This window comes from Penicillium canariense, assembly GCF_028826845.1.
Source record: "Penicillium canariense strain IBT 26290 chromosome Unknown utg000002l_segment0_segment0, whole genome shotgun sequence".
Taxonomy (NCBI): domain Eukaryota; kingdom Fungi; phylum Ascomycota; class Eurotiomycetes; order Eurotiales; family Aspergillaceae; genus Penicillium; species Penicillium canariense.
The window spans coordinates 745,974-771,751 of record NW_026622729.1 but is presented as its reverse complement, the minus strand read 5'-3'; the positions used below and the strand labels follow the sequence as shown (position 1 = coordinate 771,751).

At 53.0% G+C, this 25,778-nt stretch overlaps 11 protein-coding genes across 11 annotated transcripts; 4 read left to right on the top strand and 7 right to left on the bottom strand.

Moving 5' to 3' along the window:
- Positions 1–43: 43 nt before the first annotated feature.
- Positions 44–1,267, bottom strand: N7482_003480 (DUF453 domain protein; the record flags this gene model as incomplete). The annotated part of the gene is made up of 1 exon (XM_056685605.1): positions 44–1,267. One exon carries the CDS (start codon positions 1,265–1,267, stop codon positions 44–46), a length of 1,224 nt encoding a protein of 407 aa, XP_056544347.1.
- A 222-nt stretch (positions 1,268–1,489) lies between these two features.
- On the bottom strand, positions 1,490–2,278 carry N7482_003479 (RraA family protein; the record flags this gene model as incomplete). Its single annotated transcript, XM_056685604.1, has 3 exons — positions 1,490–1,759; positions 1,841–2,167; positions 2,225–2,278. The coding sequence occupies 3 exons, from the start codon at positions 2,276–2,278 to the stop codon at positions 1,490–1,492; spliced, it is 651 nt and encodes a 216-aa protein (XP_056544346.1).
- Positions 2,279–2,663: 385 nt separating this feature from the next.
- On the top strand, positions 2,664–3,365 carry N7482_003478 (GNAT family N-acetyltransferase; the record flags this gene model as incomplete). The annotated part of the gene is made up of 1 exon (XM_056685603.1): positions 2,664–3,365. The coding sequence occupies one exon, from the start codon at positions 2,664–2,666 to the stop codon at positions 3,363–3,365; it is 702 nt and encodes a 233-aa protein (XP_056544345.1).
- Positions 3,366–3,545: 180 nt separating this feature from the next.
- Positions 3,546–4,798, bottom strand: N7482_003477 (uncharacterized protein; the record flags this gene model as incomplete). The annotated part of the gene is made up of 3 exons (XM_056685602.1): positions 3,546–3,976; positions 4,029–4,330; positions 4,380–4,798. The coding sequence occupies 3 exons, from the start codon at positions 4,796–4,798 to the stop codon at positions 3,546–3,548; spliced, it is 1,152 nt and encodes a 383-aa protein (XP_056544344.1).
- Positions 4,799–5,091: 293 nt separating this feature from the next.
- Positions 5,092–6,433, bottom strand: pex14 (putative peroxisomal membrane anchor protein (Pex14); the record flags this gene model as incomplete). Its single annotated transcript, XM_056685601.1, has 5 exons — positions 5,092–5,811; positions 5,875–5,959; positions 6,015–6,273; positions 6,338–6,344; positions 6,401–6,433. The coding sequence occupies 5 exons, from the start codon at positions 6,431–6,433 to the stop codon at positions 5,092–5,094; spliced, it is 1,104 nt and encodes a 367-aa protein (XP_056544343.1).
- A 394-nt stretch (positions 6,434–6,827) lies between these two features.
- Positions 6,828–9,087, top strand: N7482_003475 (kinetochore-associated Ndc80 complex subunit NDC80; the record flags this gene model as incomplete). The annotated part of the gene is made up of 2 exons (XM_056685600.1): positions 6,828–6,872; positions 6,934–9,087. 2 exons carry the CDS (start codon positions 6,828–6,830, stop codon positions 9,085–9,087), a joined length of 2,199 nt encoding a protein of 732 aa, XP_056544342.1.
- A 1,171-nt stretch (positions 9,088–10,258) lies between these two features.
- Positions 10,259–10,865, top strand: N7482_003474 (uncharacterized protein; the record flags this gene model as incomplete). The annotated part of the gene is made up of 2 exons (XM_056685599.1): positions 10,259–10,330; positions 10,386–10,865. 2 exons carry the CDS (start codon positions 10,259–10,261, stop codon positions 10,863–10,865), a joined length of 552 nt encoding a protein of 183 aa, XP_056544341.1.
- Positions 10,866–11,111: 246 nt separating this feature from the next.
- N7482_003473 (uncharacterized protein) lies at positions 11,112–11,573 on the bottom strand (the record flags this gene model as incomplete). Its single annotated transcript, XM_056685598.1, has 1 exon — positions 11,112–11,573. The coding sequence occupies one exon, from the start codon at positions 11,571–11,573 to the stop codon at positions 11,112–11,114; it is 462 nt and encodes a 153-aa protein (XP_056544340.1).
- A 621-nt stretch (positions 11,574–12,194) lies between these two features.
- N7482_003472 (uncharacterized protein) lies at positions 12,195–15,440 on the top strand (the record flags this gene model as incomplete). The annotated part of the gene is made up of 1 exon (XM_056685597.1): positions 12,195–15,440. The coding sequence occupies one exon, from the start codon at positions 12,195–12,197 to the stop codon at positions 15,438–15,440; it is 3,246 nt and encodes a 1,081-aa protein (XP_056544339.1).
- A 1,858-nt stretch (positions 15,441–17,298) lies between these two features.
- On the bottom strand, positions 17,299–20,061 carry N7482_003471 (fungal specific transcription factor domain-containing protein; the record flags this gene model as incomplete). The annotated part of the gene is made up of 3 exons (XM_056685596.1): positions 17,299–19,446; positions 19,505–19,616; positions 19,793–20,061. The coding sequence occupies 3 exons, from the start codon at positions 20,059–20,061 to the stop codon at positions 17,299–17,301; spliced, it is 2,529 nt and encodes an 842-aa protein (XP_056544338.1).
- A 2,767-nt stretch (positions 20,062–22,828) lies between these two features.
- N7482_003470 (uncharacterized protein) lies at positions 22,829–24,377 on the bottom strand (the record flags this gene model as incomplete). The annotated part of the gene is made up of 2 exons (XM_056685595.1): positions 22,829–23,909; positions 23,980–24,377. The coding sequence occupies 2 exons, from the start codon at positions 24,375–24,377 to the stop codon at positions 22,829–22,831; spliced, it is 1,479 nt and encodes a 492-aa protein (XP_056544337.1).
- Positions 24,378–25,778: the final 1,401 nt, after the last annotated feature.

Below are 25,778 nucleotides of genomic sequence, written 5' to 3'. Positions count from 1 at the left end.
TTTTTGAGGGCATATCACAGATCAAGGGCACAGGGGACGCTTCCTAGTTTGTTGAACAAACCTGGTCGTTCTTCCAGAAAATTCGTCCCTCGAATAACCGCCGTGCGGTCCGGAAGACGGTAGCGGAGGCCAACGCTCCATCTGCGTCGAAGCTAGCGCCAACCAACAAGTTTCCACTAGCATGCCCAATTGTGATGCCTGCATCGTCAATTGGGTTCTTTCCAGAAACAAGATCTGCCACTGTGCTCCCGGGCACTCGCGCAGCTGCCGCAAGGGCCAGCGCGACTGTAATGGGGACTGCCTTGTGCGGCTGTCCCACAGAGAGAGCACGAGCGAGCAGGTCAATCTCAGTGGAGGTCTGCTTGTGTTCCATGTCTCGCGAATCGGACGCAACAGGCGCTGCTACGAGACATATCTTGGGCACACTGCCCGGTATAGCGTCAGGCGTGGACGCGAGACCCATCTTGACACCAGCTTGGCGGCGGATGGAATCTAAACGAAGAAGAAGATCAGGATGCGCAGCAATTTCATCCGGCGTCAAGTTGCCGTCTACACCGAGATCTCCAGCTCGGACGAACACGCACGGGTTCGCCGCATCGATGCACGTAGCTGGGATCCCGTCAATGGTATCCGTCGCATTCCCTGTTGGCAACAACTTCCCTGTCGCCGAGCCAGCAGGGTTGATGAAGTCCAGTTGAACTCGCGCCGCTGTACCGGCAACCCCATCGATCGCAAAGTCTCCGCTAGCCGCAGCTTCCCCGTCAATGACTGGGAACGAGGCGTGGATAATCTTGCCAGTATTGGTGTTGTGGATGCGCACCGAGGCGGAGTGGGCATTCCGCTGCGCCAAAGGGAACAACTGCGAATCCACTGCGAACGGTCCAACCGCGCTGATCATATTCCCGCAGTTACTGGAATAGTCAACGTCGGTATTTTTGATCCCCAACGACACAAAGGTGTAGTCAACGTCTGCGTCGCGGTGCGTCGACGGGCCTACCACGCACACCTTAGAGAGGCTAGAGATGCCACCCCCTAGCCCATCGAGTTGTCGGCCATAAGGGTCCGGGCTGCCGATAACGCCTCGGAAGATCGGGGCCCAGTCTTCGCGGTCGCGTGGGAGGTCCTCGTCTTTGAAGAAGACGGCTCGTGACGTGCCGCCACGATAGTAGGCGGCTGGTAGGGCGCGTTGCTTGGTCTGCAGAGAGCGTCGGCCCGTGGCCGCAAATGATGTCCGCGCTGGTAGACGCACGAGACTGGGTCGGGACATTTCAAATCTGTGGTGAGATGGACAGGAAAAAGGATGCGAGTTGCGGGTGGTCGCATTGATGTGCATGCTTGCTATGATCGGCGATCCCCCGAGGGCCGAGAATCGGAGAAATGGGCGCGGGCCTGCGCCGCGAATCCGGGGAGCCGCGTTTCGCTGCATTCTTTTGGTAACAATATAGGGAGCCTATCTATCTACCCGGTTCTAGCCTCTCAATTGACGCCCTTACTTACGCAGGCGCTTGATAGTCGGGCCCATGGGTTCACCAGCCCGCAGGGCCTCCATTATCTTCTCATCAATCTCCAAACGCTCCTTGCACAGCTCCACAACCTGCTCGAGCAGGGACGGCGGGACAACCACCACCCCGTTCTCATCGCCGACCAGGATATCATTCGGATAGACCCAGAGATCCCCTTTGAACTGCACTGGCACATTGATCTCCGATGCGCGAGTGAAGGTGTTCGATCCAAGAACCGAGGTATCTCGTGCAAAGACCTATTCTGGTTTTAGAATCTACTGTAGCATGCAGTCCGGTCCCTTATCCTCGCGAAGGGCTCGATGTCGACGTAGACTCACCGGGTATCCCATATCAATATGCTCCTGCGTGTCTCGCATGCGCCCATCAACCATCGTCCCCAGACTCCCCAGCTTCTGCGCGCGAGTTGACATGAGACCACCCCAGCATGCCGAGTACATCCCCTTCGGCTGCTGGATGTACATAATATGGCCCTCTTTGTTCGCGTCGGCGAAATGGACCGGGGGCGTTGGGCCGGGGCTCTTCGTCTCAACCATCTTCACGGTGATGGCCGGGCCAGCGATGCTCCCGCCGCCGGGGGAGTACATCTTCAGGCCATCCAGGAAGCCGCCGTACGGCTGCTTGAGGTTGACCAGCGCGTCGCCAATCTAAACGGTGAGTGGGTTAAGGCGGGATAGGATGTGTCTGTTGGAAGGATTGCGTACGTCGCAGGTGGTGAATCGCTTTAGGCCCTGCAGGGCTTTGGAGAGGTTCGTCATGGTTGGGATGGGTGCAACACTGAAGGTGCTGGGGTTGGTGTTGTGGTTGGTGCTGAGGTTCGTGCTGGTCGGGCTGCAGGTCGGCCGTCTCCGATCTGCCGTCTGCCAATCTGCCGTCCGATCAGCGCCCCGCGCCCGCCGAGTCGATCGCGCCTTTGGCTAGCGTGAGTCACGGAGTGTCACCTCCAATCCAATGACTGTTCTTTCGATACTTAAGTCTCGTCAAGTCCACCCCGTTAGTCACGAGCATTCCCCTGCGATCTACCTCTTTTCTTCCTGGACCACGCAATAACCCCGATCATCGATCTATACATTGTTGCGGGGCAATCCTCTGTAACCGTCAAATCTCCCCTAGCACGCCGACAAGCTTTACTTCACCCCAAAAATGGATCGCCCAGTCGGACCTCCCGTCGAGGTCAAACAGGCCCTCCCACCGCCTCGCACCACATTCACAGGTCACTCCGTCCAGCTGGAGCCATTGCGATCCAGCCACATCGACGACCTATACCCGATCATTGGACAACCCGAGCAAGCAGCCCTATGGACGTACATCAACCAGGGTCCCTTCTCAGACAAGGCTTCTTTCACGGAGGTAATCACCTTTTTCGCGGAGTCCAATGATCCCGTCTTCTACGCCCTCATCGACCCAACTACAAACAAAGCCATCGGCTTCTTCAGCCTGCTGCGCATCGATCTCACCAACCGCGTCGTCGAGCTTGGCTATATCGTCTTCTCCTCGCTCTTGCAGCGCACGACGGCGGCGACGGAGGCCGTTTATCTGGTCGCCCGGGCCGTGTTCGAGGACCTGGGCTATCGGCGTTTTGAGTGGAAGTGCGATAATATGAATGCGCCGTCCAAGAAAGCCGCGGCGCGGTTCGGATTTATGGCGGAGGGGGTCTTCCGCCAGCATTTGATTGTGAAGGGGAGGAATCGCGATACGGCTTGGTTCTCGATCTTGGACTCGGAGTGGCCGGTGTTGAAAACGGCTTTTGAGAAGTGGTTGGACCCGGCTAATTTTGATGCGCAAGGGAAGCAGCTTCGCTCGTTGATTGATATTCGTGGGGAAGAGCAGAGCACAAGAGGCTAGACGGCGCATGCGACATTTAGCATTCCGGCATATAGACAGTGCTTTTTACGTTGACCCAGTCATGGAACAGTTAGACAAATGCAAATGCGAAATCGGTTGATGAAGAATGCTCGTAGGTTGTGAATTTCCATGTTGGACGGGTATATAGAAGAACAGACTCCGAGGCTGATCCCCAACATTTCAGCCAAACCGCTGCTTCGCCAGAGTCTGCAACCAGCCAATAGTTTCTTCCTCCTTTTCACGGAACTTCTGAACTCGCTCCTCTCGCTCCGCAGCACGAGCCCGAAGAATCTCCTCTCGTCGGATCTCCCGCTCATTCTTCTTACGCTGCTCTTTTTCCTTCTCCTTCTTGAGAGACGCGAAATCATTATCTCCCATCAGCTCCGCGTCGGGGGCAGCTTCGGGTGAAGCCCCGCGAGCGTTTGCAAATGCGCGGTTTGCGGCAGCGGCTTCTCGGCGCTTTTCGAGCTGGCGCTCCCGGGTTCCAGGCTCTGCACGCGGCGTGATCTCGTCTTCTAGATGGCGCAACTCGGTCTTGTGAGAGCGCAATTCAGAGCGATACTGTTGTCGCGAGTCTTCGCGGGCGGCGACGAGGTCCTCAATCGCGGATTCTGCTGGGATATTAGCAAGGAGTTAGCTCGCAACTGTCTGAAAGAAGCTCACCTCGCTTGAGCTCGAGGTCCTGCATGTTCGGTATAGTCGGCCCAGAATGGGTTACATCTCTCGAAAACCCTGGAACGGGAAGTGTCGGTCCATATTCCTCCTCATCGTCTTCTTGTGCTTCCTCTCCATCCTCATCCTCCCTCGCGGGTAGAGACTCCGCTCTCACATCCTGTGACAATCCACCTCGTCCATGATGCGGCGATGCTCTTTCCGCCGGAATCGACCGGTATTCTTCTGCACTCTTACGCGCTTTGTCGAGTGTAGCTGGATCATACCAACCCTCGGCGAGTTCGCCACGATTCCTGCACAATCAGCAAGGCCCATCGACTCCGGAAACCCTCATATACATACCACTTCCGAATGAAACTCTTCCACCGCCCCTTCACCTCCTCATCTTTCAGTTCCTCAATGATCAACCCCTTCTGGATATCCAAGTACATTGCAAACATAGGCTCGAAGGCCTCCAGATCGCGCCTCGAGAGTTCTCGCGCCTGGTACGGGAGAATCACAGGCTGCGCCGGAGGCTCCCTGCTTCGCCGCTCATGACGATGGTCCCGCTCTCCTCGATCTCGGTCATGTCGACGAAGACGGTCTGATTTGCGCCGGTCAGATCGGTGGGGAGAGCGCGAGCGTGAGTGGTCCCGGTGCCGGTGGCCGTGCGAATGGGAATTAGAATGGCTGTGGCCATGCCGACTTCGGTGATGCCGGCGATCAGACTCGTGTTGTGCTGGAGACTGCGGTCGGTGTGAGGATCTCTCGGGGGATGGCATTATTGCTGTCCTCGATTCGTGGGGGTTGGTTGATTGATTGATTGAAAGCAGGCTCAAGTTTGTGAGGGTCCGAGGTAACTGAAGCTTGCGCCCCTTATCTCTTATCGGCGAACGCTCGACTAAGCATTTACTGCGACAATGACTGGATTAATGTCTCTTCACTCCCCTACAGTTTATAGATGAACTCTCTAAAAGCCATATGCAATCATAATATGAGTCGGAAGGAGTTTCCTTGTGGTAAATACATTTAAGCGAAGAGGTATACAATATTCAGTGTAGGCTGCAATCTGGATTTAGCTGGGTGGAGCACTCTGCTCAGTGCTCGAACCAGCTGGTTTATCACCAGTCGGGGCGGGGCTTGACTGGGAAGAGCTCTTAGATCGGTTGGAAGCAGCCATCTGCCAGGCCGGGATGGAGGCAGAGCGGCCGAGTTTGGCGAGAGGGCTCTCGGCGACTGGCGCCGGCGCAGCAGCCGGCTGGGGCTCCTGCTCGGCCGGGGTCACGGTGGCGTGCAGACCGTTGGTTGCGGGAGCAGTTGCAGGGGTGGGTTCAGGCGCCGGCTGAGGAGTAGTACTAGGGGTGGGAGTAGAGCTGCCGACAGTACGACCAACAGGGGGGCCAGCGGTGCTGCCGCCCAGACGGTTGCCCAGCAGGACCTTCAGGCTCTTCAGCTCAGAACCGAGCTCCTTCAGTCGGTTCTCATTACCATCCCGAGCACCCTCAAGGGCCTTGGGGATCGCCTCCTTCAATGACTTGACTTCGTCGCTAATCCGACGGGTCTCATCATCCCTTCGTCGTGATGCATGCTTCAGATCTGAAACGAGGTTCTCAACATCCTTGAGAGCCGAATCCAGGCGCTCGGTGCGAGCATCCTCGGCAGCCTTCAAGGCAGCGGTATCGGTAGAAAGCTGATCAATCAAATCAAACGCTCGCGAAAATTGCGCGTCGATGTTCTCTTTATCTTGCTCCAGCTGAGGAGGAGTTGGCGGGGCAATCAATGGAGCAATATACCGCTGGACCGACAGTCTTAGCAGGGAAAGACATGGGACGATATCACCGATTTTAGTAAACCATACCTTGCCAACAAAATACAGTCCGTATCCCACTCCACCCATCACGGTTGCCATGATGAACCAGTCCCGCCAGTCGCGCTTAGGCGGCCTGTCGTGCGATCAGTCTCCGATTCGGAAGAGCGCGGAGCGGAGTTTGTACATACTCGGGGGAAGGCTGCCATTGATTGTATGGGGGATAGCCATATCCCTGGGCCGCTTGTGGAGATGGCCGGTAAGCAACCTGTTGTGAGGAGTATCCTTGCGACGATGAGGACGCAGTGCCAGAAGCTGCGGCTGCGGCGGCTGGATCCTCACCGACCCGCGATAATGCGAGGTCGACTTCCTCTTGTGTCAAGTTCTTAGACTGAAGGAATGCAACTCGTTTCTCGATAGGCGACGAAGCCACTGAGGGGTCCTGTAGGACTGCGTGACGGTTAGCGCGCAACTTCTCCAACACGCGATGCCGTGCGGAACGGGACTATCATACAGGTCACCTGGAGAACATGAGTTAGCGACCGAATGCGGGATGGAAGAACAGCTGATTACCTACAGCAGATGCGATCAGCTCCTCACGAGGAGCCATATTGAAAGTGTACTGTCAGCCAGCAGCAAAGAGGGACGATGCGGGAGGGAAAATCAAGAGGCAGGGAGGGCGACCTTCATCGGCACCGGCCGTGGACCTCGGAACTTAGGTCCGCCAAGCCTCACTTCCCCAGACCGGAGGTCTCGTGATTATTTCCGGCGCGGCTGGTTTTCTATGTTACCCCACCGCTTTCCGCTTCGGGATGCGGCACGCTCTTGTTTACATCTCCCGACAAAGCTTACCTTCCCAGCACAAGAAACCAAGATTCTCTCCTCCAGGAACTTGCGCCGCACGTCGGACTTGGACTGACTAATTTTGGTGGACTAGCATTTTTTTGTCATAATTTGCACGATATAGGCCCTAGTTTCGCCGCAGTCGCGGCCCTGTCATCACCATGTCGCAAGATACTGGTTTGTTCAGTATCAGGCGCCCGCGAGAGGTATGGATAAAAACCTTACTAGCTGTCGCAAAGAGAACCGATAACTGACAATGGGATCAAGACTCTTGGGAGTGTCCAGAACTATTCTTCAATTCCCCAGCCGGCCTCGGCCATGAAGCGCACGAGCTCCATTGGCTTCAATAACCCCCCGTTCACCTCGCAACACGCCCGACCGAACTCCCTGCTCAACTCAGCGAGCCGCCCTCAGCAACCAAACTTTGCGCGTTTGTCGATGGCTGGCCCCGAGGCTGGACTTTCGTCTGTACGCCGATCTGTGTCGAGTAACATGTTCCACGGTGCCAGCGCTGGCAGGCAAAGCTTTGCGCCCGGTTCCCTTTCGTCCAATTCTGCATCGCAGCAGAACCTGCAACGCCGCAGCAGTGTCTTTTCGCGACCGTCCGTGGGTGGACCTATGGGCCACCAGTCATTCTTCAATTCGGTCCCTGCTGTTGCTGGTGTTCCCAGGGACCCCCGACCACTTCGCGACCGATCTTTCCAAGCGCGTATCGGACAGGAGCTATTGGAATACCTGACTCACAACAATTTCGAATTGGAGATGAAGCATTCCTTGGGACAGAACACTCTCCGCTCGCCAACCCAGAAGGATTTCAACTATATCTTCCAGTTTCTCTACCATCGCATTGATCCGGGCTACAAATTTCAGAAAGCGATGGACGCTGAAGTACCACCCATTCTGAAGCAGCTGCGATATCCGTTTGAGAAGGGCATTACCAAGTCTCAAATTTCGGCCGTTGGTGGTCAGAACTGGTCCACATTCCTAGGCATGCTACACTGGCTGATGCAACTGGCGCAATTGATGCAACGATTTGATAGCGGAGAGTATGATGAGGCGTGTGCTGAGGCTGGGGTTGATGTTACCGGTGATCGAATTATCTTCCGCTTCCTTACTGGAGCGTATCACGACTGGCTTCAAGGTGGTGAAGAAGAGGATGACGAGACGGCAGAGCAAAGATTGGTACCCCACATTGAGGCCATGTCTCAAGAGTTTGCCCGCGGTAATGAGCGATATGTACAGCAAATGGAAGCGTTGGAGGCAGAAAATCAGACGCTCCGTGAGCAGATGGAGGAAATGGAGAAGAATGCGCCGGACATGGCCAAACTGGACAAGCATTTCCGCATCTTGGAGGACGACAAGAGGAAGTTCGAAGACTACAACCAGAACGTCAAAGGGAAAATCGAGAAATACGAGACTCGAATCAAATTCCTTGACGCAGAAATCCAGAAGATCGATGCCGAGCTTCAAACAACGGAAAGTGAGCGTACCGAGCTCCAGGCCAGCGTCGACCGGCAAGGCATCACTATTCAAGATATTGATCGCATGAACACGGAACGAGAGCGGCTGCAGAAGAACCTTGACGATACCGTGATTCGTGTGGAGGAGACGCACGCCCGCATCATGGACAAGGCGGCCGAGGCGAGCCATAAATTGGAGGATCTGGAGCAAATTGTCAAGGCGTATAATACGCTTGGCTACCAGACAAGCCTGATTCCGTCTTCTGCCGAGAACGCCAAGGGTCAGGATTTCGAGCTCAGTCTCAATGTCAATGAAAACAATTTCTCCACCAGCCAGATCGGAGGTGCACCGAACCGGATGTCGTCAGAGGGCGATCGTCTCTTGGCCGAGCCCTACACGGGCTACCACCCGGCGCATTTGCTCAATCTGGACCTCCGGGGTTCCGTCCGCAATAATCTACAGTCGTTGCGCAAGGAGATCAACGAGCGGCGGAAACAAGCTATTGACGACGACCTTGACCGTCGCAATCTACTCGACAACATTAAGGAGGCTATGGACGAAAAGCGCAGTGAGGTCGAGGCCCTGGAGCACCGGCGCCGGGCGGCCGAGGAGGAGTTCGAACGCACCAAGGAAATTACCACCACTCAGAAGACGGCGTCAGACGCCCAGATTGAGAAGATGGAAAAGGAACTGGCCAAGATGCGAGCAACGCTTAGCGACAGCGTCCAATTGATGGAGCAGCGCGAAATGAACACCAACATCGAGTATGAGCAGTTGACACTTCGGGCCAATGCCCTCAGGGAGGAGCTGCACACCAACGTGGAAACGATGCTCAACGATGTCATCCGCTTCAAGGTCCATGTCCAGAAGGGCCTGGAGGACTACGAGAGCTTCGTGGTCGACGAAGTGGAGCAGGAGCTGGGCGGCGACTTACCGGCTAGCGAGGAAGAGGAGCTATGAGATGGATTGATTCCACCATTTCCCCCCTTCCTATTCTCATGAAGTGATGAAATTTGGCACTGTGTTAATTCTATGTTCTATGTTGATTTGGTATCACGTTAATTGAGCCCCTACATGATCCGATGTGTACATGTCCCATACCCTCCGGAGCAATTGTGCGCGTCGCAAAAGGATGATGCTATTTTAGGGTGAGGACGCGCAATGCCCGGTGTGCTAGGCGTTTAGCAAATCATTAGCATGAGACCCGTGGCGTTTTTGCGGTCGGTTAAACATTATCACGCTGTGATGCCAACGCAACGATAGAATAAGCATGTACTCCCTTCCCCATTCTCCCGTCACACAGACCCGCCGGCAGTAGCGTGTTTCTTCGCCACTGTTTTTCTTGGTTTCGCCCAAACGTTATCCCTTACTAGTATGTCCTGGCCCGGCACTACCCACCTTAACCTCAATCTGAAGCAGCCCAGCGGGCGATCGACAGACGACGTGTAAGCTCGGAGTGGGGAAACCAGCCCCTCATCACTCACTCGTTTCACGTTAAACTTCTCCACAGACGAACACACCGCACGGCGCTAGATGCGATCCCTAACGCGTCGTAACGTTAACCTCCTGGCGGAGCTGGCAGCTCAGCGTGGCGCCATCTCATTCAGAACCCCCCTGGTAGCCCTCAGGAGTTCTTCGTGGCGGGCCGCCCAACCTCCCTCTACGGTAGATTCCTCCTCCTGCGTCGGCTCCACTTTGGGACTATGAAACCATAACGCACCAATATGCTTGTCCTGCCGGTAGGGCTGCTTGCCCACATTTCTCGACTGATTCGACATATCGGCCACGATAGGTCAATATGAGAAACCGCCAGCTGCAGACTATCGCCGATCTCCACAGTTCCCAAGTCTGGGCAGCTGATCTAGACGTCTCCGATATTCCTGACAGTGGCACCAGTGTCCTCGTCTCTGGGTCTGAAATTCCCGCGAGTGGCTATCCTGGGACCGTAACGTGGGAGCTGAGGCTCAGTATTAAACTATATAAGGCCCTCAAAATCCTCCATCAAAGTTTTTTGGGATCGCAGTGCTGCGCGCTTATCTTTCATTTCTAAAACTTGAGATCAATCGTCACCGAGTGACTCAGTCATCCATTCTTTTTCAACCACTTTCATTTACCAACACACATCTTCACCATGAAGTTCAGCATTGTTTTCGGCCTGGCTGCCGCTCTCGCTCTGGCTCCCAATGCCATCGCCTTCAACCTTGTATGTTGGCAACCAACCCGGATATTTGTATAGTTGATACTAACGCCTGTCCCAGTTCGGTAACCAGCAGGATGCCACTCCCACCTCCGGTGCTCAGCCCTCCGGCACTGTGCCCAGCGGTCTCCCCCAGGGTTCTAGCGGTGCCCAGGGTGGCTCTGAGGGCGGTTTCGGCGGCGCCCAGGAATCTGGCCGCCCTCAGGCTTCCGGCACCGTTCCCTCCGGCGTTGCTGGTGGCTCCCATCCCAGCGGCAGCTTTGGCCACGGCTACGGTGGCCAGGGTGGTTTCCCCTCCGGCGGCGCTCAGCCCTCTGGTAGCTTCGGCCAGGGTGGTGAGCGCGGCGCTGCCCCTACTGGCGCTCCCTCTGCTGCTCCCTCCGGCGCTGCTGGCGGCTCTAGCGACCAGGGGTCGGGCTTCATCACCGTCTCTGGCGCTCTTCCTACTGGCTCTGCTGTTCCCAGCACTGAGGGTTCCTCCGAGGGTACCCAGCAGTTTGAGCGCGTCCACGCTCGCCAGATCCGCCCCTTCTGGGTCTAGGTCTATTCTGGATCGATTCGCCCTTTCACGGCATTCCCGTTGCCTGGTGTGAAAAAGGTCAAGGTTGTGCTCCTGTGGCTGCTGGTTCAGTTATAGAGAAAGTGTCATGTATCATAGCCTGCAGTTCATACAAATGAGCGTCCCTTTGCTACTATGAGAAATTGGCTTGCAATTGTAAAAGTCGTAATTAAAAGCTTTGTTTCCAATCGTTACTTCGCGGACCTCAAACTTCTAGGGACGCTCGGACTAGCCCATGTTCATTTCTTCCTCTGTTGGCAGTCGGCATGAATCCGCCAGTCCCGTCACCTTCCACTCCCCACTCAATTTATGAAGTATAAATAATTCCACCCCCACATGATCCACGACGCCGTTGATTTTGGCCCGGAAGGGTGCCCATACCGTTGCAAGACTACCAGCCTCATGTATTTTCACTTCAGGGTCCCATATTCGCTCATCAATATCGTCATTCAGCGTTACCACGTGCTCGATGAATGATCCGATTGTGCAGAAGCGTAAGGCAGCAGGCGAAGGAGGCGCAAGGGACATTCCCCCGGCCCGGACGCAATGCTTTTCAAAGTCGACACGTGATTTTGTATTGAGCGCCGCAAGAAACCCCTGTGTTACCGCAATAATAGCTTCCACTTCCGCTGATAGGTCGTGTCCGAGCGCTAGACTGGCGCAGACGTGGGGTGGTATTGTCCAGCACATCGGAGTTAGGGAGTGGAGAGATTGTACAGTAGAGGACCTATACTGAAGGCCTAAATTAGAGTCTAGAGGGTACCAAAATGGTTAAACCGTTCCAACTTTCAAGATCGGGGCCTCATTCTTCCTTTAACCTCAGTTTACCAGAAGCAAACGTTCTAGATGCCTCGGGTTTCTCCTTAGGGACAGTGCTGCCACCGTTGCACCCTCCTCCGACCCGCCGTATGCAACATTGTACAACCTATCAATTCAAGTGTACACCGGTTAAAAACTCTGATCTTCGAGAGAGGGTATATCCTTGCTTTACTGTTCAATAATGTTGTACTCTCCCTCTCGATCTGAAGTAAATGCGGCGGCTCCCATTGGCCACGGCCACTCTCTGCTGAGTCAGCCATCTGGTGCCAAATTTCGAGCATCTCGATTTCGTCCGCACTCGCTCAACGCTCCCTCGTCGCGACGGGAATACCGCTTCTTGCCAGAGGTTGATACTGTGTCAGGAGGACAGCTTCGAAGACCCCTGCGACATGTGCAAATCGTGATCGACCCCGAAATGCGCCACATTACACCCGTGCCCATCGAGACCGTGTTTCCTCCGCAGGCGCCTTCCGCGAGGCTTGTTGCCGTGTCATGAGAAGGTGCTTGTGCCCCGGCCGCCTTCTGCGAATTGGCCGCGGGCCAATTGCGCCTCGCCTACCTGTCCTCTCACATCCGTCGGTGTCCCGTGTACAGACTTGCTTCGCCTCGACGACGACCCGAAGATCCATCACCGAGGATGAATTTCAGCTTCTCTTCTCATACAACACATTACCTTCCATTCCTCTCGAGTCATTGCGGAAGTTCAACCCCGATAGTTGGATACCGATTTTGGAAAAATGCTCACTGGCACGCGAAAAAAAGACGAACAACAACAAGAAGGGAGGGCCTGCTCACCCTGGGGAGGAGGTCGGTTCGCTCCTCGAACACGAACATGAGCTCCGTCGGACCCATGCTCTGATGGGATATCTGTGGTTGGCCAGAACTCATTCGAACTTGAATATTTTGGGCTATCTGGGGTTTGAACTGAAACACTGGTCAACTGTGCACTCCTACTTAAGCCAGCTCATCGACACGTACGAAACTCTCGTTCCGTACATGGCCTCGCGGAATGCTCTACAAGGTTTTGACTGGAACGCGGAGGGACTGTCTCTCGATCAGCTCACAGGTAAGCATGGTCGACAACAAAAAGGGCTGATCAAGCCGCATCCGCAATCAGACATGCTTTCCCTCGATCGGTTGACCGACCGGCCTGCTGCGCGGGAATTGGCCGAGAGATTCCTGGCCGAGGTCCTGCTGAATCTGGGCTCCTTGGTGCTGAAAGCTGCAGACGCGCCGCAAAACGAAGCGGATCTTGCAATGTCTTGTGTATTCCGCATCCTGGCCCGCTTGCATCATTTGGATCTGATCTCCAACAGAGTGTATCAATATCCAAAAAATGATCCCAGCCAAATTTCATTCCGTCCTCCCGGTCTCAACCTACTGTCAAGCCATATTATGAGTGTTTTGTCTGATGCCGCATGGCTTGAGCACGAAGCTGCGCTCGCAACAGCAGCCACCGAGGCGGGCGAGGATCCTCCGTTTCTTCCTTTCAAGGTGGGAGTCCGTGAGCTTGGCCCTGAAATTTGGTTCGAGCTTATTCTCTGGTGTTGTGTCGAGCATGGATTTACTAAACAAGGCGCCGGGTTAGTGAAAGAGATGAGCCAGCGCATTGACGACAAGGCATGGAAAGTCGAAAGCTGGGCGCCTCTAGTACAGGCTCTCGACGTCGTGCAGCAGACCAACATCAGCACTGAAATATCCTGGCGTCGCCCAAATGATAACTTCCTACCTCAGACATTCAAGGGCCCTAACAAGCCTCCGTTCAATGGCCTTGGCAATCGGACTATCAGCACAGAAGTGGTTGCGAGCCTGCGAAGTGGATTGATCAACAAGGCCTATGTGGGGGTGGGATTCCATGGCTCAACTCCCTCGGATATTATTAATTACTCTACGCCGCTGAACTTATTACTCGAATCGTCTGGTGATCGCGAGGATCTCCGGCCAACGAGCAAGTCTACCAATTGGCACATTTTCAGAATTCTCGAGTCTGGCTGCCTTCAGACCTATGAGGACCCGACCTTATTTGAAAGAGTATTACGGTCTACTCAAAATGTGGTGCCACCGTGGGGAGGATATGGAGCTCTCACAGAACACGACCTGAGCGATATGACGAGAGCGCAGCTATACGACGAAACTGCCGCTATCGCCGGGTTGGTGGAACATAATGTCAAGGCTTATGCTTATAAACGCCAAGCTGGCCGCAGCTTCTACCAGTTCGCTTGGCTACAAAACATCGTCGATGCTAGCAAGGCCTACCACATCCAAGCATTCTTTGAACAGCTCAGTCGTTCCAAGTCAACGGACGTTCCTTTCTTCAACTCACAACACTTGGGTGTGCAGGAGCGCGAATTCTCTTCTCTTCCACAGGTCTCGATTGTGACGTTAGCCGAACTGCTTGACCTAGCCTCTGTCAATCGCGCTTATGACTTTGGAAACTGGTTACTTTTCAACGACGACCTTGATGGTCCTTCAATCCCAGCTTCTGCCTACGGCGATCAGGTGCTGGCACCATCGGTTCTCCGATTTGCCGCTGCTACACAAAATACCGAGCTCAGTGAAAAGGTCATATCCTCGCTCAGCATGCCACTGTCCGTCAACATGCTTAAGGCCCTGGTCAGCTCCCATATCGACATGGGTAACTGGGATCGTGCGATCGTCACGCTTGAGTACCTCCGTGACTTCAGACTGAAATCCTGGGGCTTTAGCAATCTCACGGCTCTAGCCGCGAAGATTATCCGACTGGACGCTTCCATCAAGCACAAAGAGTCCAGCGGAGGTCTTGTGGATGAGAGATTGACGAAGAGCCTGGAGCGCGCCAATGATCTCTTCCTCCGTTTCTACCGCATGCAATTCAATACGCCTGCTAGCAAGAACCGTCGAGTGACTGCCTTCCAGCGAAACGTTTTGATGCGTCTTCTCCTTGTTTTCCGATCTCTTCCCGGCCCCATCTCAAATCTCACCAAGCAGATCGACCTCAAGGTTCCCCCGCTCAGTAGCCACTTGAAGCTTCAGTATATCCCTACAGTCTCCTTTCACAATCTCCTCGCTGCCGTCGTGGACGTGTACGGCAGCACGTTCGGCTTGAACATGTGGTTCAAGTGGTGTATACATCGACCGCCCCCTAGCCGTGTCCGCCAGCGCGAAGGCGGCATCACTCGCCTCCACTCTCGCAAAGAACTGTCTTGGGCCCGAGGCGACCCGACCTTCAACCCGAAATGGCTGGAGCACCAACAAAGAAAAGCCGTTATTCCCGACTTCAACACCATCCGCATCATCGCGCAAGCTGCCATGCGAGAGTTCGCACTGCTGCGGAACCCGAAACTCCAATCCCATCCTTCATTCTCATCCTCTCCGCCCCCGCGCCCCCAACAACTCCCCTTCTTCGCCCGAACGCGGCCATATAAAGCGCTCATCAGCCGCTTTGAATTTCAAGGCCAACCCGTTGCCGGTGGCAAACCGCCTTCAAGCCCCGCCGAAGCCTCCCTCGACTTTGTCGTGTGTATGTTCATCCGCGCAGGCATGCCACAGGACCAGATTGACTTGGAGGTCCCTGGCCATATAGCGCGCATGTGCCACCGGGGTATCTTCCATAACCCAGAAAAGCGGACGCGGGACCGGATTTGGGAAATCCGGCGGGATCCTTTCATGAAGTCGGGTCCCTTCTGGAGGATGGTGCACCAAAAGCCTAAAGGAGGCCGAGGTGCGCGTGCCTCATCAGAGTCGCGAGATCTCAAATGATCTTGTGTGTATATTATGTTTCTATGATTGTAATATAGGTTGATATCCAAAATAAGCCCCGCGCCGTCCCCGAACTTCTTAATCGACATGGTCAGGAAGGGAAAAACGTATAATACCTATTCAAGCATCGTGGCTCTCGTCGTAAAACACCTTTGGCCCGACAATAGGACGCTCCTCATCCTCGCCGCAAAATCGGAAATCAAACGTGTGTACCTGCAACCGGTTCCCTCCGCAGGTAGAACCTTCTGCTGTTTCATATAAGGGTCGCTAAGGGTAACCCAACCCGGCAATCCTTACAAAAGCTAGCGGGGGGTTAAACATGCATTTCATCAGGCCCTTACTAATTAGCACTGAGGGTATAAAGGAAAGCTTTGATATTATGGCATATGCAGAACCCCCATAAGAAGTGATCAAACCACACTTCCACCACCTAGGGCCACCGCCTACTAATTCCTACCGGTGCCTAGTCATCCGAGAGCAATTTCCCTCTATATCACGTTCGAAAATCATCTCCACATTCCAGAAGAGACCGTTTGAGGCCAGAAAAATCGCTCAATCAGACGCTCCGGTCGACCTTGTACTTTACGTGCTTTTGATTGAGATCTTATAAACGACGCTATTCAAGAGAACCCGAGTATCCACCACGAAGCTTTAATCTTTTTGAGAGATATCGTGATTTTACTAGAGGATGAGGAGAGTCTATTAATCGGATAAAAAAGTATTGATGAAGCGAGTTTCAGGCGAAAACGCCGAGTGGACCCTTATACAGCCTACAGATCTAATTCGTGAGGGCGATATAACCAAATCTTCAGAGTGATCCTACGATGAACGGTGTCTTTGCGTGGGTGGGACTCTCCTTGTAAGACTGGATTTAGTACAACACTAGGTAAAAATATTATATGCATTAGGCAGCTTTTTTGCTTCTCTTTCCTTTATTAGGTAGACTAGATTTCTATCAGCTATGGGTTCCTGGCAGTAGGATTTACGAATTGGTGTGATTTCTGTTGCACGAGCAAGGAAAAGTGACTACAGGAAGGCAGGAAGAAATTACCTCTAGTGCATATTTCCGCTGGCAAAAACATAAGGTAATGGCCAAGCATAAAAATATACGTACTCATTCATGTTAACTCAGATAATATGTAATATTCAATCAAACTCGAATATTTACACCATCCCTCAAGCGGGAGCATTAAAAACCAGCTCGCATCCGGCGCAACCTTTCCACCGATTTGAAATCTCAGAACCTTCATCCGCAACCAGACAAACCCAACAAGAAACGCTCTCGAGAATTCAAATTTGCTTCCGTCGCTAGTCGACCACCAGTTTTGAGAAACCGTCCATCCGATGCTGACCCAGTCCCTCTATAAATCACGCCAATGATAGATAACCTTCGCATGTACAATCATGTGTTTTTGGCCAATGTAGATGATTTGGTATAGAGCAGGCGCAAAATAAGCTTTTGCAAATAAAAATGAAGCCAATAAAAGGCTTCTTGGGTTAGATAATAATTAAGAAGAAAATGTTGAAATGGCAATGACAATCAAAATCAAGTTGGAGCATGATAGAACAGAGAATAGTGGAGGGAAGAAAGAGAACAGGTAAGATAATCACAATATCGAAGTTATGAGTAAAAATCCCGAGCTCGAAGATATGCCAGATACCGAGACATAGGTGGAAGAGCGGGTAAGTAGTAGGTAGGTGGGAATTGCAAGGAATTCAAAGAGAGAGCGACAGAGAGGGGTGGGGAAAAGAAATTCGTCTTCCTTTGCGTTTCCTGAATCATCATCGTGTGTAAGCAATTCAATGCTCTTGTTTTCATGTCGTGTTTAACCACACCCGCATGGCTAGTCAACCTATCTCAAGTCTGATCCCACGTTTCATCTTCATTGGCGTGCGGGAAGAACGAGCGAATAAACTCGCCGCTGATAGGATCATACGGGAAATACAGTTCATCCGTGGCCTGGCTGTCGGCCACAAGCCAAGCCATCGAGTCCGAGGTAGGGTACTGGAACAAGTCTGCCGGAATCGGGTCCTGGGCTGCCCCCGAGCCCTGATTGCTTAAAGACAAGTCCTGCAGGCCGGTGCCCCAGAAACCGGGGTCTGCTTGCGTAATGTTTTGGTCCTGGTCCTGGGGGTCGGTGAGGGAGAGTGTGGATGCTGGTGCCGGGTGATAGCTGCTTGAGGGCATGTCGCTGACGTCGAACTTCATGCCGGCGGCGAGGCGGCGCAGGCTAATGTCGCAGAGCTGCCAGGCGCGGCGCGAGGCGATGCTGTAGTCGGACATGGCGTAGAGCCAGCGGACGGCTTTCTTGGATTGAAGAATAATGTTCTGTTCTGACGCGGGTACGTGCACGGTGCCGAAGGAGAGCTCAAGGAGGAGCACTGTCGTTGCTTGCATTAGGTAGTGCAGGATACACCACCAGGGGGAGATCTCGTAGAGCTGAATTGCGTTTGGCTCGTCGGGGATCAGGTCCAGCATGCGCTCCGCTGCCTCGAGTGTCAAGACAGCCATTTCGTGGCTGAAGTTCGAATCGTGGGCGGACTTTTTCTGCTGTGCGTCGCGCCGGCAGAGACATGGGCGACCAAGGGTGATCTGCGCACTGTAGTAGTGGAAAGCGAGCGCGAGCTTAGCGCGGAGCAGCTCCGGGCCATCTTCTTCCTTGCGGGTGAAGTCGAGGAAAGGAGGAATGCTGTGGTACCAGAGATCGATTCGGAAGCGCAGCTCGCCGATCCGATTCTCGATATGTGTCCACGGTACCATCACGCAATCCATCGAATATACCCTGTTGATTATTTCTTGCACGATCACGGCTAGGTCACAGTAGAACAGATAGGAGAGGCCCGAGTTGAAAGGGAGGCTTTTCACCCACGAGTTGTCACGATTACGGGACGGGTGTGAGAGTTCCTTGCCGCCGGCGGGGTTCAGCGGCATGTGTCGAACCCACGCGCTAGCCATGACCCTATTGATGCGTTCATCTCGGAGATGACTTTTGTTGAGGAGCTCTGCGGCCGATTGCTCATGCAACTGTTCTTCTTCGAAGGGAATTGGCAAGGGGGTGGTGCATATGCCATCCAGGATGCAAGTAGCTCGGCCAGTCATGATACCAAGCATATGCTCGAATGTGTATAAACACCACCAAACCCGGTAGCGAGCCTCTTTGGAGATGTTCGGAGTCGTCGGGCTGCTGCTCTTCATATTGATGCCGAGAGTGATTGCAGACCGCACCGCCAAAGACGAGATGCGCCATGCCCGGTTAATCTGGTCGGATGCAAGTAGATAGAAAGCAATAAGGCCCTCGACCTGAACCTGCTGGAGATCAGGATGGCTGAACAGCACATCGCCATTCATACTCAGAATCCTGGCCCGGGTCAGGTAGACTAGATGATCCCGTTCATCTCCACGCCACGGTGCTTCCAGAAGATGGGCATGTTTCGTTGCAATAGCGAAGATCATGTTCAAGATAGCAATCCACTTGTCACCGGGTCGTGCATTGCTGTCGAAGAATGTTCGGTACTGTGCGGTGAACAGCGGTCGGTTGATGATGGGGAAGAACGGATGCACAGTCCTTAGGTAATCTTCGAACAGCTTGTCGGCCATATGTCGAGGAGGCATAGCGTAGAGTTCGATAGGTCCGGGTACAGAAATGTCGAGGTCATCCAGGTGGTAACTCACAGCATGCAGGGCGAGATCGTCGTCCTGCTGCTTGCTCTGGCCTGCCTCCAATGACCCAGGCAATCCATGTGACCGGTGTACAGCCTCTCGCTGAAGCCGTTGCATCCACGTAACCTCAGAGATCTTGCCCATAAACCCGGTTGCTCTCGAGTTTTCATTGCGGTTCAAATCTTCTTCCGCGCGATCGATTGCTTCAAGCGATCCAATGGAAGAGGGTGAGCTGAAGTCATTTTCTTCTGCTTCTGCTTCTGCTTCTGCTTCTGCAACGTCATCGTTTGGCGTGACGGAATGGGATTGGTTGCTGTTGGAGGAGTATTCAACATCCGTGCCGTGCTAGCGATTTCAGAGACGTTAGCTTCATCATTTCCTGCGATATGACAATACAACGAACCTTGTCCAGCAAGCTCTTGATACGGTCTGCAGCACGAGTCTCAACCAAATGACCCAAATCCTTCAAAAGATTCTCATAATCTTGTGCTTTCTCGGAAAGCTTGTCCACTTGTCTAGTTGATCACGACCAGTGATTAGCATCTGTTCTTGCACTCATGTCCAAATACCCATATCAAGATATCGGCAGGTATATAGCATCACATCGCATCGCATCCTACCTCTTAGTTCTCTCCTTCCATCCCACCGGATATTGGCAAGTCCCCCTCAGTTCTCGGCACTGCCGGCATACCGGGGTATCACCACTACATTTTGTCTTGCGTGCGCGACACGACTCGCAAGCACGCGGTACACGGCGGTTGTATCTTGGGGCGATCCCCCCCGAGACCGAGGGATTGCGACTTTAGCCTGGCTTCTCGGTCCCAGGGTCGACGAGGTGTTTGCGACCGACGCCGGCTTGGGGGTCGGTACCATATCGCCGTCGGACAGCGGCTTCAGGATGTCCTGTTGAGGCGCGAGGCCCTCACCAGGAGGGAACTGGGGCGGATCTCTGATCGTCATGATCGCTATGTCGTTGTCAAGAATACAGAAAGTTGTGGTGGTGGCCGTGATCAGTAGGGTGCAGGACTATATCGCCAGAAATCGCCGCTGCGGCGGGATTGCAATTTCGGCTTGTGGCGATTCGATACTGCAGCCGAATTGGATACGGGCGCAAGCCGGTAGGGTGGCATACGGAACGGAATAATCTGTGCAGGTTTCAGACAGGGGCATCAGTCCTGCAGGGAGCACACTCTGTGATGAAGTCGACGAGGCGAATCGAAGATCGAAGTGGCGGGGGATGATGGCCTTTCTGCGATTCGAGATGTCGTCCCGCCTGGGCGGCTTAGGTAAGTGGCTGACCTGCAGGCTAACGTAATTCCTGCCCGACCGGGCCACCCGGCCGACCGGGCCACCCCATCAAAAAACGCGTCTTCTAAACCACCCACCTAATTTAACCACCTACCATGCCACCAATTCGCTCTGAATCCGTACAGAAATCGACTAATCAAGAGGGCAAGATCTTATTAGCCCTTGATGATATCAAAAATGGTCGTATCGAGTCTATACGCGCAGCAGCGAAGCTATACGCAATACCTCGTACTACACTACAATACCGCGCTGCTGGCCGGCTCCTACGCGTCGATGTACGCCTATCTGGTCATAAATTGACCCAATACGAAGAGGATTCGCTTACTGAGTGGATAATCTCTCTAGATATACGTGGTGCAGCGCCTAGGCCCTCTACTGTGCGTAAAATGGCTAATATTCTATTAGCTACGCGTAGTAAAGACCCTCCGCCTACGGTAGGCAAGAACTAGTCATTAACCTTCGTCTAAAGACGCCCTAAGCTTCGTTCGGCCTTCTCTAGACGCTACGATTACTAATACGCCTAAAACGAAGACCTAAAATTACTACGAGCTTGGTTTACGACCGTCTAAGATATCGTCGACGCGTACGGTATCTAACCGGAGGATATCTATAACTTTAACGAGACCGGCTTCGCTATAGGGATTATAGCTATATAAAAGGTCGTTATAAGGGCGGAATATTATAGTCGGCGATCGATTTTATAACCGGGTAATCGTAAATAGGTTACTACGGTCGAAGCAGTAAGCGCTGATAGCTACTCGCTACTACCGTACGTAATATTTAAAGGTAAAAACTTTATAGCGTCGTAGTTCGACGAGAAGCTTTATTTTCTAAAAGATTAGTGTATCGAGATCTCGCTAAACGGCTAGACTACCGATGAAATTAGCCTTCGGTAGCTATAGAAGCTATTCATTCTAGCGACGACGATACGTACGAAAGGGAAATATCGACTCTTAATTCTTAACGGCTACGGTAGCTATCTTATACCTTAATTCGACCAGATCTGTATAGAAAATCATATTATACTACTTTATATGCCTCTACACTCTTCGTATCTTTTATAACCGCTTAATATTAGGTGTTTTGCTATATTAAAACGTATATACGGTCGCTACGTAAGCGATCTTACTCGTACGTCGTATAACTATATCGATAAGTTCGATTTCCTCGCAGAGTACGCCTAGGTACGTACGGAGGCCTTTTAACCTTATATTATTTAAAATAGCTTCGCTACTACCGGTCTTATTCTAGTCGACGCAGATCGAGTGCTTTCGAAGCTTAATATCTTACTCCGAACGCCATCGCTACTAAATAGTAGGCCAACCACTAGCTATAGCCAATTTAGCCTAAAAACACCTAGAACGGTCGTCTAATTACAAAAATCAGCTTCGATATTAAAGGATCTATTAAGATATCGGTCAAATAGCCCTCCGAGCCTATCAAAACCCGTACTAGATCAGATTATTAAAGGCGCTTATATATCGCTTTACGGGGCCGCACTATTAGCGTAGGAAAATAGCGATCTACACACAGCGAATCAGAAAATACGCTAAAAACGCACACGATCTAAACAACAGATAGTACACGAAGGAGGCCTTACGGTCGAAGAGGGCCTACAGCTAGTTCAGCAGCTAAATCAGCTAATTAAAGACACTCTAGTAGTAGTACAGCCGCAGGGCGATGAGGCTATTCAACCAGCTCAGCCAATCAGAAAAACTCCACCGAAGTGTAGTAGGTGTAGGCAGGTCGGACATAAGGTTAATTATTGTAAAAACCGCTAGATATAGCTAAATTGATACGTTTTAGTTAAGATATTAAGATTCAAAATTTCCTAATGGGGTAGGGTGGCCCGGTCGGCCGGGTGGCCCGGTCGGGCAGGAATTACGTTAGGCAGTGCTAATCGTGTGGGGTCAGTTGAGTGGAGATGGAGGCTCCATTTCTTAATCTGGGTGAGCCCAACGGAGCAGACATATTTCGGGCAGGTTTTGGGTGAGATACGTTTCAAGTTCCATGGTTTTGCATGACGCCTTAAGCATACAGGAAATAAAGTCGCTTTTTTGCCCTTCTCTGTGATGAAAACCCAAATCCCAATAAATATCCATAAATCGCCCTTCTACCCATCCAGGGCGAGACCATAATAAAAGTTCCAAAATCAACAAAAGATGTATATGTACAGGAAGAAGGAATTAGCAAAAGGGGTACAGGGGCACATCATAGGAGATGGGAGCCGACATATACAAGGTCAAAAGAGGTTGGAACAGGGTAAGAGGGGGTATAACGACAACGCTCGGCTCTCAGGCCGACCGAGAGTGGAGAGGTAGAGAGAGACAAAAGGTGGGAGAATCAGAACGATGACAGCAAAAAAGCACGCAAGCAGACCGGAGATGCAGAAAGAATATATGGTAGATACATGAGACGTTTAGATTTCGCCAAACATCTCATCCAGCTCATCCACTTCCACCGTCTCCGGATTCTGCAGCTCTCTCCAGGTGTCGAAGACGGGCTCCATGACATCCATGGCGGCCAGGGACCGGGGACGCAGACTGAGTTTTTCATGCGACTCGGTTAGATCGGACATCTTCAGGTCCACATCCGGAAGACCGCTGTTCAACATATCAAGCGATCGCTTGAGGGTTGAGACAGGTGCGGTATCCGGGAGACTGATCTGCGGAGCAACGAGGAGCGTGCCCGCCCGCGCCTCGGCATCGCCATCCACACCGGCATCAATATCGGCGCTCGTGCCAGACGAGAGTGACGATGCAACAGAGGTCAGCGAGGGCGAGGGCGATGTGCCAAACAGTGCGGCGGCGGCGGCCTCGTCCAAGTCCGTGCCTGCTTGGTCGGCCGAGTTCATGTGGGAGAAATAATCACTGAACTCCTGTTCGGACATGCGGTTACTAGCCGGTGAGCGCGAGCCACCGTTCACGGGGGATTCGACGATGCTCATCTCCTCGTCCATGGAGCTGAGTCCTTCGGAGAGGACGGAGAGGCTCCGGGCCGATTGGTTGGCCTTTTCCTCCGAGGCGCGCTCGCGCACTGCACTGGCGGTCTGGGTAAACTCCTTCTCGTCACCCTCCAGGGGCGGAGAAGCCGCGCGGTGCGAGTGCATGAGACGAGCATGACCAGAGGGGTCTGAAAAGTGGTCGGAAGGAGTCCCCCTGCCCGAGGGACTATCGAGATCAATATCTTCTTCCTCCTCGAAGCCCGGCGATGACAAGTCCACTTCGGGACTGGGGCTACGCAGGCGCGCCTTCAAATCTTCGTCGTCTTGATCCAGACTTGAGACACTGGGAGTAATATGCTTGCCGTCGACACCCGCGATGAGATCGTCGGAGGGATCGGGTATCGGCTGACGAGGAAAGGTCGTCAGATAATAATAAACTTTGCGCGGGTGAATCAAGATGAGCTCTTTCGCCATGGGGCACGGCGCAAGAGCCGTCCATGAGCGCTTCATATAGGCCGCCAGTCGCGACGAGAGGAGCGCGGCAGGATTAGCGGAACTAGAGCAGGCAGAACGTTAGTACACAAGTTGCGCACGCGCGAGGGCCAAACGAAACTAGGGAAACGTACTTTGCGACAGTCGAATTTAGAGTGACTAGCACCGCAGCCAACTCTTTCACGAGGTGAGGGCGATTCCCCGTCTTCTCCAGCTGGTCGATCACCGCGACGACAATATCATCATTAATGCCTTCGGTATCAATTTTCGGAGCGATACCACCGTCCATAGGCGAAGGGGGCGGTGTATGCTCGAACGCAGCATGCCGGCCGGGGCGCACGACGGATTCCCGGCGCTCCGAGGCAGGCTCGGGTGATAATGAGGTGTGCGATCGCTTCACTTTCTTGGCAGGCGGGACTTCATCGGTCGCATGTGTGGGTTTTGAGATGGAGGGAGAGCGGCGCGACGAGTTGGGGAGGTGGATGCCTAGTGAAGGGAGGGATAGTGATTTGCGACGGGTGTTGTACGGCATGGTGATGTTCCGGGGGGGAGAAGCGGGCGTTGATGCTGGGAAGAAACAATGGCGGGAAGGAGGGTCGAGGAAGAGAAAAGAGGGAAAGGAGAGTTAGGGTAGGAAGATGTTCACAAATAATAAAAAGAATAATAACGATAAATGGTAGATAATAACAATACAATAGGATGGAGATGGGAAGGATGAAGGGGGGGAGTGTCGATGGGATGGGGGAAGATCGAGGGTAAGAAGGGGGTCATCGAAGATGCGACGAGCTCGTTTGCTCATGGCGAAGTCCAACCTGAGGAATCCTCTGCTCCCTAGTGGATTCCCTTTTTTTCCTCTCTTTTTTTTTTCCGGGTATGGACTTGTATTACCATTACCAATACCGCCGGGAATGAGTGCGTCGCTGATTGGCCGGCAGATTCGATTTTGCTAAATTTTGCGAAGGTTTGCCTACTGGATTTTCGGTACGGAATGCCAAATCCTTTCGACCGTGGTTCCCTCGCGGTTTTCTTAGACGGCGGAGCTGCTCCCGAGCTGGAGTACTTCAGTATATCGATGGAACTAGGAACACCAGTTGTATAGTTGGCGTTGACGAAATGGAACGACCTTGTATACTCACGACTCGCGACTCTGGACTTTCTCCTTTCTCGCATCTACACCGCCCAGCTCGATCTCGCAGAGCAACAAACTAGATCGCCAATTCCGGTAGGGATGCAATATGCAACATGCGACATGCGACATGCGACATGCATCCAAACCCAAAAAAAAAAAAAAAAAAAAAAAAAAAAAGATCCTCCAGATTCCAGGCGGTCAGTAGAGTTGGATTTCATATTTTCATACCATTACAGCATAACTACACCGTCCACTCCATCTCATTAGTCCACACCGAGACTAGCTCTCTCGCTCCATTCCAACCTCGGCCATAGTGCATACCGACAGTTGGGAGGCAAAAAAAAAGTAGGCCGGGTGGAGCGCGCCATGTGTCCCATCACCCAATATGGCACTGGGTCTCCACACATCCACCGCCTAGCTCCATCTACAATCGCCGCTGGCTAGCCAGCTAATCATGGCACAGGGCTGTGAATAATAAGATGGTCTCCCGACCCCTTGATTGGACTGGGTAGTATCCGGCAATTGGGTTTGTGGGAGGAACGGTTACAACATCCTAGCCACTCTCCTGTTGGACTCCTCCGACTCAGACACGGACATCAGCGGGATGCGATCTGTCAATTGGTTGCTAGGTGACCAGTCGCGATTTTCTTTGTTTGGGGGGCGGGGGGTAAATGCTGACCGCTGCTCTTGGATCGCCTGCAACCAACGCCAGATAGACGTGTACGTAGCCACGGAGCAGTCGACTAACCGAATCAGATACATGATGTACATCCATAGGGTCCGTTCAGAGTGTGCACCCAGTCC